Raw genomic sequence first — 16,629 nt, forward strand, 5'->3', positions numbered from 1 at the left:
ATTTCATTAGAATTCAATCTTTCACTTAGACATGCTGTATAGAAGCAAAGAAAAAAAAAAATTCAATTTCAATTTGTTGTTATCGAGAAACAGCGTGCGGAGTGAAAGGTAGATGGAAGTAAAATTGGCAGCAAACAGCAATTTCAAGTTTGAAAATTGAAAGCTTTTTTATGTAAATTTTCCATTTTTGAGGCACATTAAACAGGTAATCGTACCAATCATGTAGTCTAATGCTTGTATCATGCCATTAAGACGATACTAGAGATAGATAGGCACTCGGGATGAGGTAAAAAATAAAGTTAAAGTTGCGTTCACGTGCACGGCAATAAATTTTCATTTTAATGTTCTATGGACCATGATATATTTATTATTGAGGATATATTTTTTTATTTATATACTTCACGATTAGCATTAAAAAATAATAATGAGACTAGAAAATGGGGATTGAGATGGGTACGAGGTAATCTATGGAGGTATAATGAGCAGCATAGAAAGGAGGCTCATTAAAATGAAATTTTCTTGGGGAATTTAAAGAATTTTGAATTTTTTTATGGAGGTTCTTGGAATTTCTTTGGTTTAATTTATGTCATTTTGTGATGGATGGAAAGGAGGTGCTTTATATTCATTTTTTGAATGGGGTTCAATCAAAATGGCAATTTATTGCAGAGTGGGACGTTAATGTCCATTTGAATGCTCCTATTGTTGTATCTTGGGAAATAGCTTAACTAGATGCTCAAATAATCATCCCAAGCAGCCATAGATAGCCCATAGGGTACAGCTACGTCATATTATTAACAGCAATATGCAGAAGTGTCTTATCGGCACTATGACTTCTGTTTTTGTCTAATTTGTAGTCCAACAAATGAAATTTACCACATCATGCCATTCAGGTGCGTGCATAGTATTCATCACTAACAGGCACTTCCAGTCCAAGTGTCATTCATGTATCAAATTATTCCAATCATCCTAATTTTTCAGATCTTTTTTTTCTTCAAAATTTTTCCCAATCAAAATCAATTTAAATTTCCATTATACATTAAGCTAGTCTTCAAAATCCCCACAGCAACTCAATTTAAATTTGTAATTCCATCCATCAATTTCTATCAATCCAATGCCAATGAGAAAGTTTTCTTATTTTTTTTGTTTTCATAAAGTACGCGGTAAACAACATAAAACGATAGGAAAATATGAATTTAATGGATGTACTTAATGTTTTGTTTAGTATATTACGATGAGTGAAGCAATAGCAACATGAAACAGTCGCACATGGGTATATGGGATCCTTTTAGATGACGTAGATTTTTTCTCATGAACAAGTTTGTTTACAATATGATGTGACATGCATTGGGAGATGAAATGATCTTTGTGGTGATTTTAAACAGATGTTTTGGAATTTTTAGGGGTCTGGTTTTGAGGTTTTTGGGGGTCTTCATATGGTTCTAGTTGGACGTTGCATATTAAAGAGATTTTTATAGCCAGAATAGCCTAAATCAGGTTATTCGATCATGATTCTGTCCCAGACCAGCGTGTTTCTGACTTAATGCCGAATCTGATTTGAATCCAGCACCATGCAGAAGTCACGGTGATGTGGTACCATATTTTGGATCAATTACCGGCCCATGCAGTTCAGATAAGTGATTTTTGGCTATGCTACTTGCAATGAAGTAACAATTAAGAATCAATAAGACATTTCTAAGAATTTTGAGTATTTTGGTGGATTTTAGGCAGCAAATTAAACATTATGGGAATCTGAACAATTCAAGAACAGTCAAGAATCTCGCTGAATGGAACAAGTAGGCACTAGTCCTTGTGTTCCCAATATCAAATTTAAATCCAATTTCTTCCAAAAATTCCTGACAAAATCACCACAAAATGTTTCCTACTCATTTTCAATGCCTTAGCTATCTGTAGTTACAATATTGTTGTTGCCATTGCTGCTGCTGCTGTTTTTTTATATTTCTTCGATACAAGATGGGGATGTATAAATATTTACATAACAAATTACACTTGAGCTGAAAAAGAAAGTTTAACAGAAACGAGATGTGTTTTTTATGTGCCGTTTACCGATAACGTTCTCTTTTTTTTTGTTCCTTCAAAGTCAAAGAGTATCAAATAAAAGAATGTAACGGTGGAAAAGGAAATACACAATTTTTATTTTCCTGCCTGATGTTTTACTGTATATTCATGTATGTGAAAGGAAGATATAAAAATAAAAATGATGATGGCGAAAGGCAAATAAGGGTGAGTGAAGAAATCCTTCAAAAAAAATAAAATGTGATGGAAGAAGAGGAAAATAAGCAAAGATTATGTTCAATAGCAACAGCAGTCAGTCAAAAAAAAAAGGAAAAATAATCGGGTGAACGATGGAGCAAAAAAGGTTCAATGAAGAAATAAGAAAAAAATCTGAAATAATGGACGTTGGAGAATCATCTGTGACTTTGGGAATTGATGGAAATTGGGGCGCATTTGGTGGACGTTTGGATAGGTCAGGGATGTGAATGAAGAAGTCTAAGTCGACTTCAGTTTCATGAGTTTCATGTGAAGCTGAGTCTACTCGAGTCGACTTTTCTATGCGAAATTCAACATCAAGGTCTCTTTAATTGGCTAAGATCATGCTATCATAATACAGGAATACCACTGCGGCACCAAAAAATGGTAGGTCTTTGCCTATCAGGGTATAGGTTAAAGAGACTCTAATTGACTAAATTCTAGGAAATTTTAGATTGTTCTTTGACAAAATTAAGGCTTGGAACACTTATTCTCTCTAAATCAGGTATGAAGCTCTCGATAAAGCGTCTTCAGAAGGACTGGTCATCGATTAACGCTAAGAATTTTGAGAATAATCCCAAGTCCTCCTCATTAATCCTTCAGGTATCCTTCATTATGTCACTAAAGAAGAATTCCAAGTGTCAATACTCATATTATTCATAAAACCACCAGAAATCCACCCAAAAATTCATCAAAACACTAAATCAGATCCCAAAAAGCCAACAACTCTCCTCAAAAACTTGCTTATTTTCCAACAACAAACATCAACGACGAGCATTTACATTGACGAATGATGAGAAATGAAATTCATGAGAAATGAATGCCATTTTACATCCAATGGCAATAACATAGAGAAAGACTTTTTTTATTTTGTGTGCTCCTTAAATATTGTTTTCTTTTTTCACGTCCTACTCCATGAGGCTTGTTTATTGGGATATTTTTTTGAGGATTTTTTACTAGATTTTAGGTTTATTGCTTTAGGCAACAGGAGTTGTAAAATGGGGAAATGCTGTTTGATGACATGGGAGATTCAATAATTCTGACATAAATGACTAAGCCTGATTAACACAAGTCAGTTAATCGATCTCAAATCTGGCGAAAGGCTGACGTGACTCTGGCGTGGTACACGATTTAATGATGATCCGGAACCATGCCAGAGCCACATGGGCATCGACTTGAGTTATTCGGGAAAGCAACTAGACTGTTCAATGATTAACAGCCTCAAGCCAATTTAAACTCAAAGCTAAGTTGAACCCCTGCACTCCCACTCATTACACCCCAAGTCTACCTCAATATTCTCTATCCTTCTCTCTAACAACTCCAAATTACCCATTATATCATCTCCCAAAAAGCAGCAAACATCTCAAATTGACCCGCATGATACTAACAATTTCAATTCCCAAATTACCATCACATAAACAATTAATTCCTATCGTAAGCACAAAAATCCCAAATGAAAAAAAGCCTCACGGAGAAGACACACAAAAAAAGTGTAATACTTTTATAGCCTCATAGTGAGTATGATTATATAGCCTCATCTACAGATAAATGCGTGTTTATTACTCACCTCGTCCAAAACCATTAACATCAGCACGATAATTATCCTGACCCTTTTGTCCATCAGCCAATTGACCCAATCCATTAACAAGACGATCACTTTGATCATCGCCATCGTATGTTCTATCGCTGAGTTCAATGTCGACTTTTTGATTTGCTTTCGGTACGACATAAGAGACGAGTCCTTCTGTAAATATGGAAATGAGATGAAAATTTAATAAAAAAAATTGAAAATAATAATTTTATTGCGCATCAACAAGACATGAAAGGTACAAACGCACAAAAAAAAGATACGATTTCGGATGTGATGAAAGGAAGAATCTTGCGTGCAACCTGTAAATCATCATCATTAATTCATGAGTGCTTCATAAAAGATTAATTTCGTTAAGTTTTATGAAACATGAGCAAAGATTTTAATGATAATTTCATTTTATTCTTGTAGCGTGTTTTTGTTCATTTTATGCTGTGTGCTGGATTTTCTGGCTTATTTTGAATTCTGTTTTGTTCTTGATAAGATACCGAGTGATGCAAAATTAAGATGGCTCTGGTTAAAACTTTAGTGGACACAAAAACGCTATAGATAGTTAAAAGGAATGCAATGAGCAGTTCTTGACTAGCTCTAGTTCTAGATTCATTCGCTATGCGCGACAATGTGCTCTCGTGCGTCCCAGCCAAGGATGTAAGAATTAAGTAAATAAGAAGAGCTTTAAGGGATCTATAAAATCTCTGTGATGGACCCTTCTTCGTCCTGTGTCACTTGGGTCGATGTTGTTGAAGTAAACTCGAAAATCCTGTTTTGTCTGCTTGTCTGATTGCATGTTTTAGCATTTTAAGCTGTTTAATAACATACGAGATAATTTGGAATTCTGGGGTGTCTGAGCAGAGCGGTATCTTGGATATTGAGCCATTTAAAGGAGAATCTGTCATTGCTAGAGTAAGCCCTCTGTTGTCCGAATGGTTAGACAGCTGATTAGATATCTGTATCACAATTTTGTGAGTACATAGGTTCGATTCGCACCAGAGACCGACCTTTCAATCATTATATAGAGTGTAGCCAAAATGACTAGATGTGCCTAGGATTCGAACAATGCTCTCACAACATTTCCACCTCAGCAGACAAATAGCGTACTTTCATGAGTAGAGTAAGTTGAGAGCAATGCTCACAAGCAAGCTCTCGAAAGATTAAATAAGCTGACGATAGAGATAGTGTCACACTTAGAATTGGTAATTGGCAAGCGGCAGCCAGCGATAGGGCCAGCTTCAGAAGCCGACTGAGGGAGGCCATGGATCACACTTATCTGTACGACCAGTGAAGTAAGTAAGCTCTAGAGAGCATGCTCTTTGCCTGTTCGAGCAAATTTCCAAATTCTAAAGAATATTCGTGATTCACAAGCCAAGACCCTTCTTACTTCCTCATACTCATTCTCATACTTTTATTTTGTTTTACCTTTACATTAATATTTTGAAATATGGCATTAACCAAAAAATGAGATTCAATTTATCTCACTCGAGATATAATTCCCCTCTATCATATTTTTATAATATTCATAATAATAACAAAAATAAGAATAATAATAAAGATACTAAAAATGAGAACGAGATGAATGAAGGAAGAATGAGAAGGAAGTGAGAGACGAGAGATGGCATGCGAGAGGGCATTAAGAATGAAATGAAACATCATAATTATTAAAAAATATTATTCAGAATATATTTTTTATAAAATAAATTTATGAAACCTAAGATCCCTGCCAGAGGCTTGAGAATATGTATTAAAATATCAAATAACATAAACATCACAGCCTGAATAATTATTCATCACAATTTTTGAATATTTATATTCATATTTCCACAAATGTGCGTAACACAAAAAGTCACTTTGAATAATTTATGATGAATTACACCTTGAAAAAGTTTTTATCGCTATGGCTTCCTCTCCTTTTTGTGTTGTTACTGACTGCTCTTTGATATAAAACATATTTCATAAATTATGCCAATGTTTATGTGCCGATCTTCTCCGTTGATTGATTAATGATGTCGTGAAAGTCTTACTCTTTTCGGATGGAATGAGAAGCACATTTGAATTAACAATTTTTGAAGCTAGGGAAAGCAATTTAAAGAGCTTGATGCTTGATTTAAATGATTTTTGATATGTCAAATGGAAGGAATAATTAACTTGATTCCGTAAATTGGAGTTATTGCAATTATAACACGATTGACTAGAGTTGGGGATTTATAAGAGCATTGATGAATCACAGAGGAGTCATTCATAAGTAAGTCCCAAAAAATTGCACGCATAGTGCTATTTAGCAACAACAATCCATTCCGAAAAGAACACTGAAGAAAAATGTTCAAAAATCCAGCACTGGACCGACTTGACTCTTGCCTAATGTCGGATTATATTAAATCTAGCTTTGGTTAAGAGTCAAGCTTGCCTTGTCCCAAATTTTCAGCCATTTCAATAATGCCAGGCTGAATAAACCCTTGTTTGATATCGAATTTTATCGAATCTGTCTTGGGGTCATAGTTACTCTGGTCTGGGTCTTGCTTTTCGGCCATTTTTCCGACGCCAGACTGAATTGGCCCTAATTAATGTCCGATTTCATCAAATCTGGCTTGGGGTTCGAGTTACACTGGTCTGGGCCCTGATTTTCGGCATTTCTCTAACACCAGGTCGACTTGACTCTTGACTGATTTCGGATTTCGCTTGGGGACAAAGTAAAGCTGACCTGGATCAGGATTTTCAGCAATTTCCACGTCATGTGCATTCCTGGCATATCATACTACACAAAGTACCCTAAATATGCAAATATCAATCACAAGACCTCTAAAAATGACTCACATTCCCAACAATCATCCCATAAAAGATCCCAAAAACATCCACAAATCACAAACTATGACTTCATCTCCCTTAAATAGCCGCACAGCGCTTGCCAATTTCTCATATTCACAATCATTATTTATTTAACCATAAATGTCAAATTTAATCAAGCAAACAAGCTCAAAACAAAGAAAATTTCACGCCTTTAAAAGAGAGAACAAAATCTTGAAATATGGAACAGAGTCATGCAGCAATTTGTGACAAATTTCAATAATTTTTGTTCTTAATTGACTCATTAGCTCATTTAGCTTAGCTTATGAGTGTCATTAAGTAATTTATTTCCTCAATTATCAAATTAAAGTCAATGTTGATGATTTAAAATCTGCAGTCATGATTGGGCATTTGATTTGTGTTGTTTGGATGGATGCAAGAGGTGGATGGTTGTGGGAATGTTTGGTATTTGATGGGTATGCATGAGCATTTAAGGTGCACTTGGTATTGAAAATTAGCAGACGAAAGTCAGCGATAAAGCCAACTTTAGGGACCATCTGAGGCAGGACATGGATCACAATATTGATCTGTACATCCAACGTAAGTATAATACAATACCTTATACTTAAATTACCCAAACCTTGAACCCAAACCTTGAAAACAATTCAGCAATAAATGCCTTTAAAAAGCAACAATTTTCAAGTGTCTTATACAACTGTAGTGCTGCAATTATAATCGCATGTGACGGAGAATTATTCTTGGTATTTAAGTGTGCTGATGATGATGAATGAGGCACAAGAGCAATTGAAAGAAATGCGACTGCAAAGAGGTTGATGATTTTAAATTGATTGCTTTAAAGTCGGTCAAGTCATGTCAACTAGAAATGTCAAGGTTATCAGGGAATGAGAGGCAATTTAGGGAACATATGTTGCTGGTTATGTCCAACACATCCAAATTTGAATTAATTCCATCAATTTGCATTTCCATTAAAATTATTAAAATGACTATTAATATTCTATGTCTATATTTGCCATTTCAATTCCAAAATGCCAAAATCTCACAAATCATTTAAATTATTATGCTCAAAAACTTTATTGATCGTACACAATGAAGGCTTATGTGCTGTTTATTGTTGATTTACTTTGAAAGCAATTCCATTTATTTTTTGACAATTATTGTCATTGTCCTTAAGCTGTCAGACAAATTTGACTTTTGATCTCGAATTAAATAAAATTTTTGAAATATTTGTTGGCAATAACTTAAATTTTCATGTCCAAAAAAGACTCAATAATAAAGTTTACCTTTACATGAAAATTTGCACAAACAACAAAAAAGTTGTTTTTAATTCATTTATTTCAACAATATTTATTACATATTTGTTATGGAAGTGCAACATCATCCAATACATCAGTCATGAGAGAATTTTATTAAGCAAATACAATAACCTGGGCAGAACAGCAACAAAAAAAAATTGTTTGTAAATTTGCATTGTATGTGTTTCTTTAATTCAATTTACAAAAAGTTTGCCTGATGCTATATATTCATATGAGCTGGAAGAGGAAGTTTAGAGCTTGTGTAAGTTATGAAATATGAAGGAACACAAAAGGATTCACAACAGATATGTAACTTTTTTTGAAGCTGTAAATTTTTTTTATTTTATTTGAAAAAAAAGTTTGGGATGCAATTGGATGTGATGCAATTTGAGGTTTGCATCCCAAACTTTTGCTGCAATTTAAGGTTTGGTATCTTTATTTCAGTATCTAGGCCTTAAAATAGATAATAATAGGCAAGGTATGAGCTAGTCTCCCAGTTTATATGAGTTTCAGCTTGACTATGAGCTTACTTATCATTTAAGGTCAAAGGCGACTAGAATTTAAGGTCTATGAAGTCGAGTTGATTCGGATTTTATATGAACTCGAGCCGGCTTGAGTCGACTTTTCAATACAAAACACGAGTCGTCTTCTATCTTAGCTTAAAACTAGAATTCGTTCAAAATTGTTATTCTGCATACAAAAATCGCAGTGCTGCAGTCATGGACGATTTTTTGACACGTGTTTTAGAATAATCGGCTATAATTTTGCAAAAAGAAAGTCAAGTTTTGGCATCGTGTGCCTCAGTAGAAGCATCTTATGGCTTCAAAAAACAGTACAGCTCTTGCGACAACCAATATCTATCAGATGCAAAAATCCCAAAGTCTTAACAATCCTAAACTGCAGGTCTGAGTATTTAAAATACAGGAAGTCCAGGCTTACGTTTTTTGGTCTTAAATTGAGTTTAATTCCTAAAATAGTCTATGTTAGACAAAACTGTTAATAAGACCAATATTGTACTTGATATCTGTAATTGACAAATCGATTGCTAGCGACAGAGCAAGCTTCAAACATCATCAAAATGAAGCAACGTCTCACAATGGATCTATATGTCCATCAAAATAAGTAAATCATCTTGTCCAACCTTCCATTTTCCGTTTATGCGCAATACAAAATTATTCAACATAATTGAAGGTTCAATTCCCAAAATAAAATCATCAATATAAAGTTAATAAAATGTCAAACTTACCATCCCATTGACATCCAAGTAATTCAGCTCTCAGACAAACGGTTCTATCATATTTACTGTATGGATAAATGCGAATTTTTTGTGCCACAATAATTGGATGCAATTCATTCTCAACTTCACTATATGTATTGATATTTCCTGTTAAAATCTGCTTTACGTATCGAAAATAAAAAAGTGAAAAAATACAAAAAAAAAAGAACAAAAAATAAATATGCATAAGTTTATGTATGAATTGTGAATGTAATGCGGATGGATGATTAGAGTCTATTGTTGAAATCCACGACTAAGCTTGCACACTGTCTATAACACATTATTCACTTTCGAACAATTGTATTGAAATTGAGAAGGTATGCTTATGGTCATTGATCATAACTTTCTCAATAACACGCTAATTGGATATATGTGGATGATTTGAATTCTGATACAGTGAGTCATTGGTGTTCAACAATAGAGATGACTGTGAATAATTGAGTGAGAGGCTTAAACAATTTTTTTTTCGTGGAATTCGATGAACTTTGACACAATTCTTAAGCCTCTCGTACCCAAAATCAGCAACATTTACTCACCTCTTTTCCCTGTAAATTTTTCCATCTCTTCCACTTGTTACCAAAGCTTGGTCGCCAATATTCAATCAAATATGCTTCAGTAAATTCCTGTCCTTGACCCCTACCAAATCTACCCTGTGTTTTAATTGATGTGATTACATGTAGCGATAATAAATCTATTTGTAAGTATTCATTTAGATTACTCGACACCATATGTTTCGGACACCATGCGCCACCATTATTGTCTATTCTTAATCTGTAAATAGAGAGAAAGATAAACAATGAGGAATTAGTGAAGGGTGTTTGTGAGATTTTTATGCTATAAAGTAATAAATTTATATGAAGATTAATGAAAAATTATTGATTGTTTTTGGGGTTCAAAATCATAGGGAAGTTTAAATCATAATTTTAGGAATGGTAATTTTGAGAATCTACGGATCATAAATTTATTTTATGAGGAATTATCCTGTGCAATTATATAGAAATGGATTTAAATTTGTTTTTAATTGCAGATTAAGATTTTGATTTGTATTTTCAATAAGAATCGAAATAATATACTTTAAAATTGTAGAATCTCAATTAGAATTCCAAATGAATTGGCTACCGAGATAAATGCTTTATTTAAGTATACGTGGCTATATCCCACCTACCCATACAGACCCCCTAGACCCATATAGACCCTCCTTCATCCATTTAGACCCCCCCTACAGCCATATAGACCTACTTACACCCATATAGACCCATTTACACCCATATAGACCCTCCTACAACAATATAGATCTCCCTACACCCATATAGACCTTCCTACACCCATATAGACCCCTCTACACCCATAAAAACGATTGAAATAGTCATTATCTAGTATTTTACTTGCTGTTAACGTGTTTTAAATTACTTTCATTCATTCAAGACTCTGACATGGGGCTGGATCTGGTTTAAATCCAATACAGGTCATGCCAGAGTCACGTCGACCTGATATTGGATTTTCGATCGATTAACTGACTAGTGTTATTCGGCTTAGCCATAATTTGAACCTATTTAAGCCCTATACCCTGTTAAATACATCTTATGAGAATACATCCTTAAATTTCAGTTTTCCCAGTCACAAACCTCATCTTAAAGACACAAAAAACCAGCATTCTTCCTCCCAGTTCATTCTACATCCTTAAAAACCACTCTTTAAATCCAAGCAAAAAGTCATCAATCGATTACCACTTAAAAAACTACAACAATCCACCCTCCAGTAATATGTATATATAAATATATTCTTTGTACATAAAACAAGAACGAGCAGAAACAAAGCGAGCAGAAATCAATAAATAATTATTTAAGTGAAGTTCACAATGAGACTGTAAAGTAAACATTCATGTCAGTGATTTTTTTTTTAAATGATTTATTGCTAACACAATTCATCGAGTGTATTTCCTCCAGTGCGCTGAACCTCATTGAATTTAAATGAGTATGAAATGGGAGTGGATGTAAAGGAGGGTTTTGGAAGCGCAGTTTTAGGAATTAAGATTTTAGAAACTGGGGGACATTAGGGGTAGTTTGGAAGATAATTATTGCTTTACCCTCAAACCTACTACCTAGTCTGGTTCCTTGGGTTAGGATAAGGCTCTCATTCATTAACTAAATGCTTAATCAAGGCTGTGACCACGTTGGCAAGACGTGAGGGTACTTAAATGGCAATATGACGACGGATTATGGTTCATTTTTACTATAAATAATGGAACTGTCCATATTCTTTAATTCGATCTCAATCCGGCAGCATGCTTGAGCCATGTCGATTTGATGACGGATTTTGGACCAACTCTAGGCTCATAGATTAGTATGGGCACCTTAATTCCCAAATTATCCAATCCAAATGACCCACAGCTCACCCAAAGTGAACACCCCACCAATCATCCTCACAGTTCACTCACTTACAGCTCTAAATATTCCATCAATATCAGTTTAACATCCGCGCACTCATACAGCGAGAGGATGAATAAAGCGTAAAACGAGTGAGAGTAATTTGTATTCCCATTAAGGAGGCATGATATAATTGATTTTTGTTACAGTAATTAGAAGTTTCATTTACAACCAGCAGACTGTATCTTGTAGATATATTTTGACGAGTAAGATGAAGGAAGAGAAAAGAGAAATTAAAATTGAGGAACGATGAATTCCTTCGAGCACTGATGCAACCCTCCCCACCATCAACATTCATTTTTTCCCTTCAGATGATGCTGCTTCTATTACATATATTTATTTATTTAAATACATCTACTTTGTCATTCAACTGATGATGATGAAGAAATGACATGAAGAATGAGTGAGCAATGGGAGCAAAGTGGCAGTAATTTGTCTTAAACTGTTCTGCTTCTTCTTTTTTTTGTGTTATTTTAATAAAAAAAATTAATTTAAATTCCTTTATTGTTTTATGCTTCTTTGAAATTTTAGGTCTTTTTAGTGACGAGAGTGGGAACAAAAAATGTTCAGGATGAAAAATAATTCATTAAATTTTTTAATTTTTATGAGGATTTTTAGGGAGAACAGATAGGAATAAAAAGTTGTAAAACATATTTTACAAATTGGATTTTAAAAAAGTATATGTAAATATGTAGATTGGTATGTAGTTAATTAATTTAATTGTTAGGATTTTTGAGAGGGAATTTGTAATATTTTTTATGGGATTTTAATCTGAATTTTTTGATATGTTGCACCTTAAAATTGAGACTATTGTGGATTAAATTGAATTTTTGTCACAATTAGAGTTTGAATTGCATGAAATATGGTTCGAGGTCGATCCTAGTCTACTATTCTTATCATGAAACCCGGTTGAGATTGAGAAGCCGGAGATTGAGGAAGCCAAAGTCATACTCCGAAGCTGATCAAATGTCAAATGATGTATCTTCTCATGATATCCCCTGATACCGCTTATTACACCGATGGCATCCAAGCTATGTGAATCAGTGATAGAAAAATTAAAGAATATAGTAATAAGCTATCCAAATCATCTTGTCCGATAGGTGGCAGCCCCACAAACAGACTAGGAATGGTTCGGCTTAGAACTGACCATTTCCCAAATCAAATTGTACAAAGAAAACAAAGGAATATGGATTACAGTTCATACACAGTTCAGTTTAACAATTTGTAGAATTTTGCTAAGAACCGCAGAATTTTTCAGCAATTTATAGTTCGACCATGGCTGCAGACCTGAAATTATGGATAAACCCTAATAATATGAAGCGATCTACTCTTATTGTACCAATTAAATACTGCATTCGACTCAAAACCGCTTCAAAATAGAATCAAATAGGCCAAAATAGACTCAAAAATTCCAAAATAGACTCAAATAGGCCAAAATAGACTCAAATAGACCAAAATAGACTCAAAAATCTCCAAACAGCCACACCAAAAATCAAAACTCCATTCAAATATTAAGGTCATTCCCACAAAATTCAACATAATTGATCAATTTAAAACAAAACCCATTCTCACAAATATTAACCAATTCCCAATCATCATCTGATCATCTACAACTCTCTATAAACTACATTTTCACATTTATCGATCAGTGTCAAGTTTCACTTTCATTAAAATTCAATAAAATTCCTCCAAAATATTAAATTTATTACGAAATTTCATCTGGAATATGAAGAAGAATAACATAAAGGCAGAATCGTGAATAATGAATTATTCAGAAAAGCGCTGTTCTGTGCCTTTTTTGATCTAATTGATTTGTTATATTCACACGTCACATGTCAAAATTTATTGTCAATGACATCTGATCTATTATTTATTGTGAACGATGTGTAGATTGACGGAATTGTGAATATGAAAAAATATTAATGCTTTTAGCAGGTTAATGAACGTTATTTTTTTAAGTCTGTCAGCCTTTTTTTGTGTTCGAGGTTAAGAAGAAATAATCCAATTTGTGTGGATAATTGTAGACAGTGCAATGTGTCTGGTGGACGGAGGGGAACTAGAGTTCAATGGAATGGGTCATGGATATGTCGATTATTGATGGATTTGTGGATGGAGGGGGACATTGTTAGACTGATTTAATTGAATTATTGATAGTGGGGGATTGAAACGTCATGTAAGGGTGGGTATGGATTGCTATTGATATGTGTGGTCAGTGAAGTTAGTGAGAATTGAGATTAGAGGCTTAATGGTCTTCAGATTGATTTAAATTGACAAATTTTGGGACTGTAGGTTCGATTCTCATTTAATTTGATCAATTTTATGATTCTAAAGCTCATTAGGTACCATAAACCTCCATAAAGTCCCCCAAAATGCCTGAAATCATTCAAAATCGTAAAGTACCCGTAAAATCCAAATCCATACCAAAATACTCATCACAATCCTCTCCATCCTCCTCATCGTATGACAAGAAGTTTCTCAATTTAATAAATGATGAAACAAAAGCAATTTTGAGAAACTTTAAATTTTTGTGAACTAAAACTATACATCTATGTGATCTAGATTATTCACATCGTATGACTAGTTATGCCATATGAGAAGATGATAAATGGAAAAATTGTAAAATATACCACATCGTTTCCCTAAAACTTACGTCTTTGTGTGTTTATATTTATATTCAATATAAATTCTATTATTCAATTGCTTAATATTATTTTTAAAACTCTAGTCTAACAAAATTTTAAGTAATTCCTGCTAGTCATGAAATTCAATACCATCCATTGTCGTTAATCCGGGAGCGAGATTCAAATAAATGAACATGAATTGAATAAGCGTATGTGGAAATGCAGAAAAAAAATGAGTATATAGCATATGAGAAGGGGTTCGTACCGTCAATCTCATGTCAAAATAAATTTATTTTTTTGAAATTCTATGCGCTGTACAGTATGTACTTTTTTTTAGTTTTTTTTTTTTCTGTGTGTTGTTTGTCACTTAAAATTAATAAAGATGAGAGACGAAGTTGAAGGAAATATTTTGAATGTGATCGCATATCAGAATTGGTTGTTTTGCATGGAAATATGAAATATGTGTCTTTAGGGATGAATTTTTGATGAATTTTTGAGATATTTTGATTGACAAAGTGTTTTGCATGTTCATTGGCTTTTAGATATGCTCAGAATGTCTAGTCACTCTAGTGAGCGTAGTCTGTCGGCAATTTGATTTCTGATACAGTATTGGACTACTTTATGTACTTTGAAGCACACATTGGTATGTCGCGGCGCACAAAACACGCATGACTTGAGCATTTGCCGGTTTTCTTGAACTTCAAGATCCAGGATTCTAATCAGTAAAGAGTCAACTTCCTCTAGACTCACTTCTAACACTTGTGTCTCTGTAAAGCCATCTAGTCCCTTTCTTACATAAATTCTGTCTTTCAGGAGCTGACAAGTTAATCACTGCTGGGATTGCAAACCTGGCAGCACCAAATTTTGGCATCAAACTAGTGTATCACGGCACACAGGTTGACCAATCCTGATATAATGCATCTGTACCACAGCGTATGGTACCTGAATTCTTATAAATTCCTGACCATGAGGTCTGCAGTTGTGCTGTATGCTTTACAATGATAATGACAGTTTAACGAATGACAATTCGCCAGATATATAGTTTAAATCTGGACATACTATTTAGGATGTCATCAGAATAACTCAGATGGCTATTTAGCCACCAAAATGCGCCATAAGCATCTCAAAATCCTTCAAATCCCACTCTGAGGAATTTTAAGCCAACAAAATGCGTCACAAACTTCTCAACCGCTTCCAATTCATCCATAACTCTCTAACTTCCTCACATCTACATTTCATTAACAAATATAAGTGTCAAAATCCTCAACGTTCAACTCAACATTGATTATTCAGATTATTCAGCATTGAATAATACCCATGTCATAGATTTATGAAGACATATAAGCAGTAAAGTAGTTTAACAACCGATTGCATAAATGCGCAATATATTTTTTAGCCATTTTTTAACAAATTTTAAAGAGGGATGATTTCCTGTTTATTATTTACTGTATGCATTCATGTTTTAAACTAACACAAAAAATTGAACCTCATTTGCTTATTCACAGTATATCTCGTATGAGGAAGAAGATAAGACACGTTTTTATGATATTTAATGATGTTTTTCAAGGGTACTTTTGCAAACAACTTTCAACTGTATATTACCACAGCAACATAGATTTATGATAAAATATCATGTACAACATAACAAGAAAGTTCTTGACTCTTACTCACTTCACTTACACAAAAACTGTCTACTATGTTACTTTTTTAATTTTGAGGTTTTTTTGCTGGTGCTGCTTCGATATGGGGTTGTTTGGTTATTAGGTGACGTGGGAAAATGAATTTTGGACCTCCTTGTTCCTATTCAAAACCAAATATCCTCTCAAAAATTCATTCATTAGAGCTTAACAACTTAACTACCCCCTGCTGTCCCCCAAGAGCGACCAAGCATTTTCAAATGCTATAAATCGGCTTATTGACCCACCTTGCCCTCATCATTCTTTCTTTGAAATCTATTAAGGGAGAAATAACTAGCAGAGAACTAAATTTTTTGACTAAATAAGCAAGAATGTGATGTGACCAGCACTAGTCAGTTGGAAGTCCTTTTGTAATAACCTAAGCTACAATTCCGAGTATGGTTCCAGTATGTAAGCAAGCAAGCCAGAATTGGCACGCAACCATTGTGGAGGTCTTAATGAGAGTCTCATGGGATTCCGGAGTCCATTAGAGACCCCCAATATTGTACAAATACCAAATATTTTCGAAAGTATGGATATGTTTTAAAAACATCTAAATTTTCAAAAAATTAGAAGCAACTCTACTTTTTTTGAGAGGTGACTCCATAGTCAAGGTGCCATTTTAGACACCCAAAGTCCTGTCTATTCTGAAATCTGCCTTAGGTCCGTCTTAGTCACGTTTT

General features: G+C 34.0%; 1 protein-coding gene across 4 annotated transcripts in view; it reads right to left on the reverse strand.

Annotated features, from left to right (window-relative positions):
* The window catches only part of Ddr (discoidin domain-containing receptor 2), a 234,706-nt gene that overhangs the window by 70,317 nt on the left and 147,760 nt on the right, over positions 1 to 16,629 (reverse strand). For 2 of the 4 annotated variants that reach the window (XM_070650845.1, XM_070650847.1), the window contains exons 6-8: positions 9,760 to 9,994; positions 9,194 to 9,344; positions 3,836 to 4,012 (exon numbers count right to left, since the gene is read on the reverse strand). In XM_070650845.1, coding sequence (XP_070506946.1) covers positions 3,836 to 4,012; positions 9,194 to 9,344; positions 9,760 to 9,994 — 563 coding nt within the window. The remainder of the gene's footprint in view (positions 1 to 3,835; positions 4,013 to 9,193; positions 9,345 to 9,759; positions 9,995 to 16,629) is intronic. The other 2 variants (XM_070650846.1, XM_070650848.1) reach the window with 1 other exon arrangement.

The sequence above is a fragment of the Chironomus tepperi genome, unplaced genomic scaffold, assembly GCF_022539635.2.
Source record: "Chironomus tepperi strain 1889 unplaced genomic scaffold, CSIRO-AGI_Ctep_v1 contig_449, whole genome shotgun sequence".
NCBI lineage: Eukaryota > Metazoa > Arthropoda > Insecta > Diptera > Chironomidae > Chironomus > Chironomus tepperi.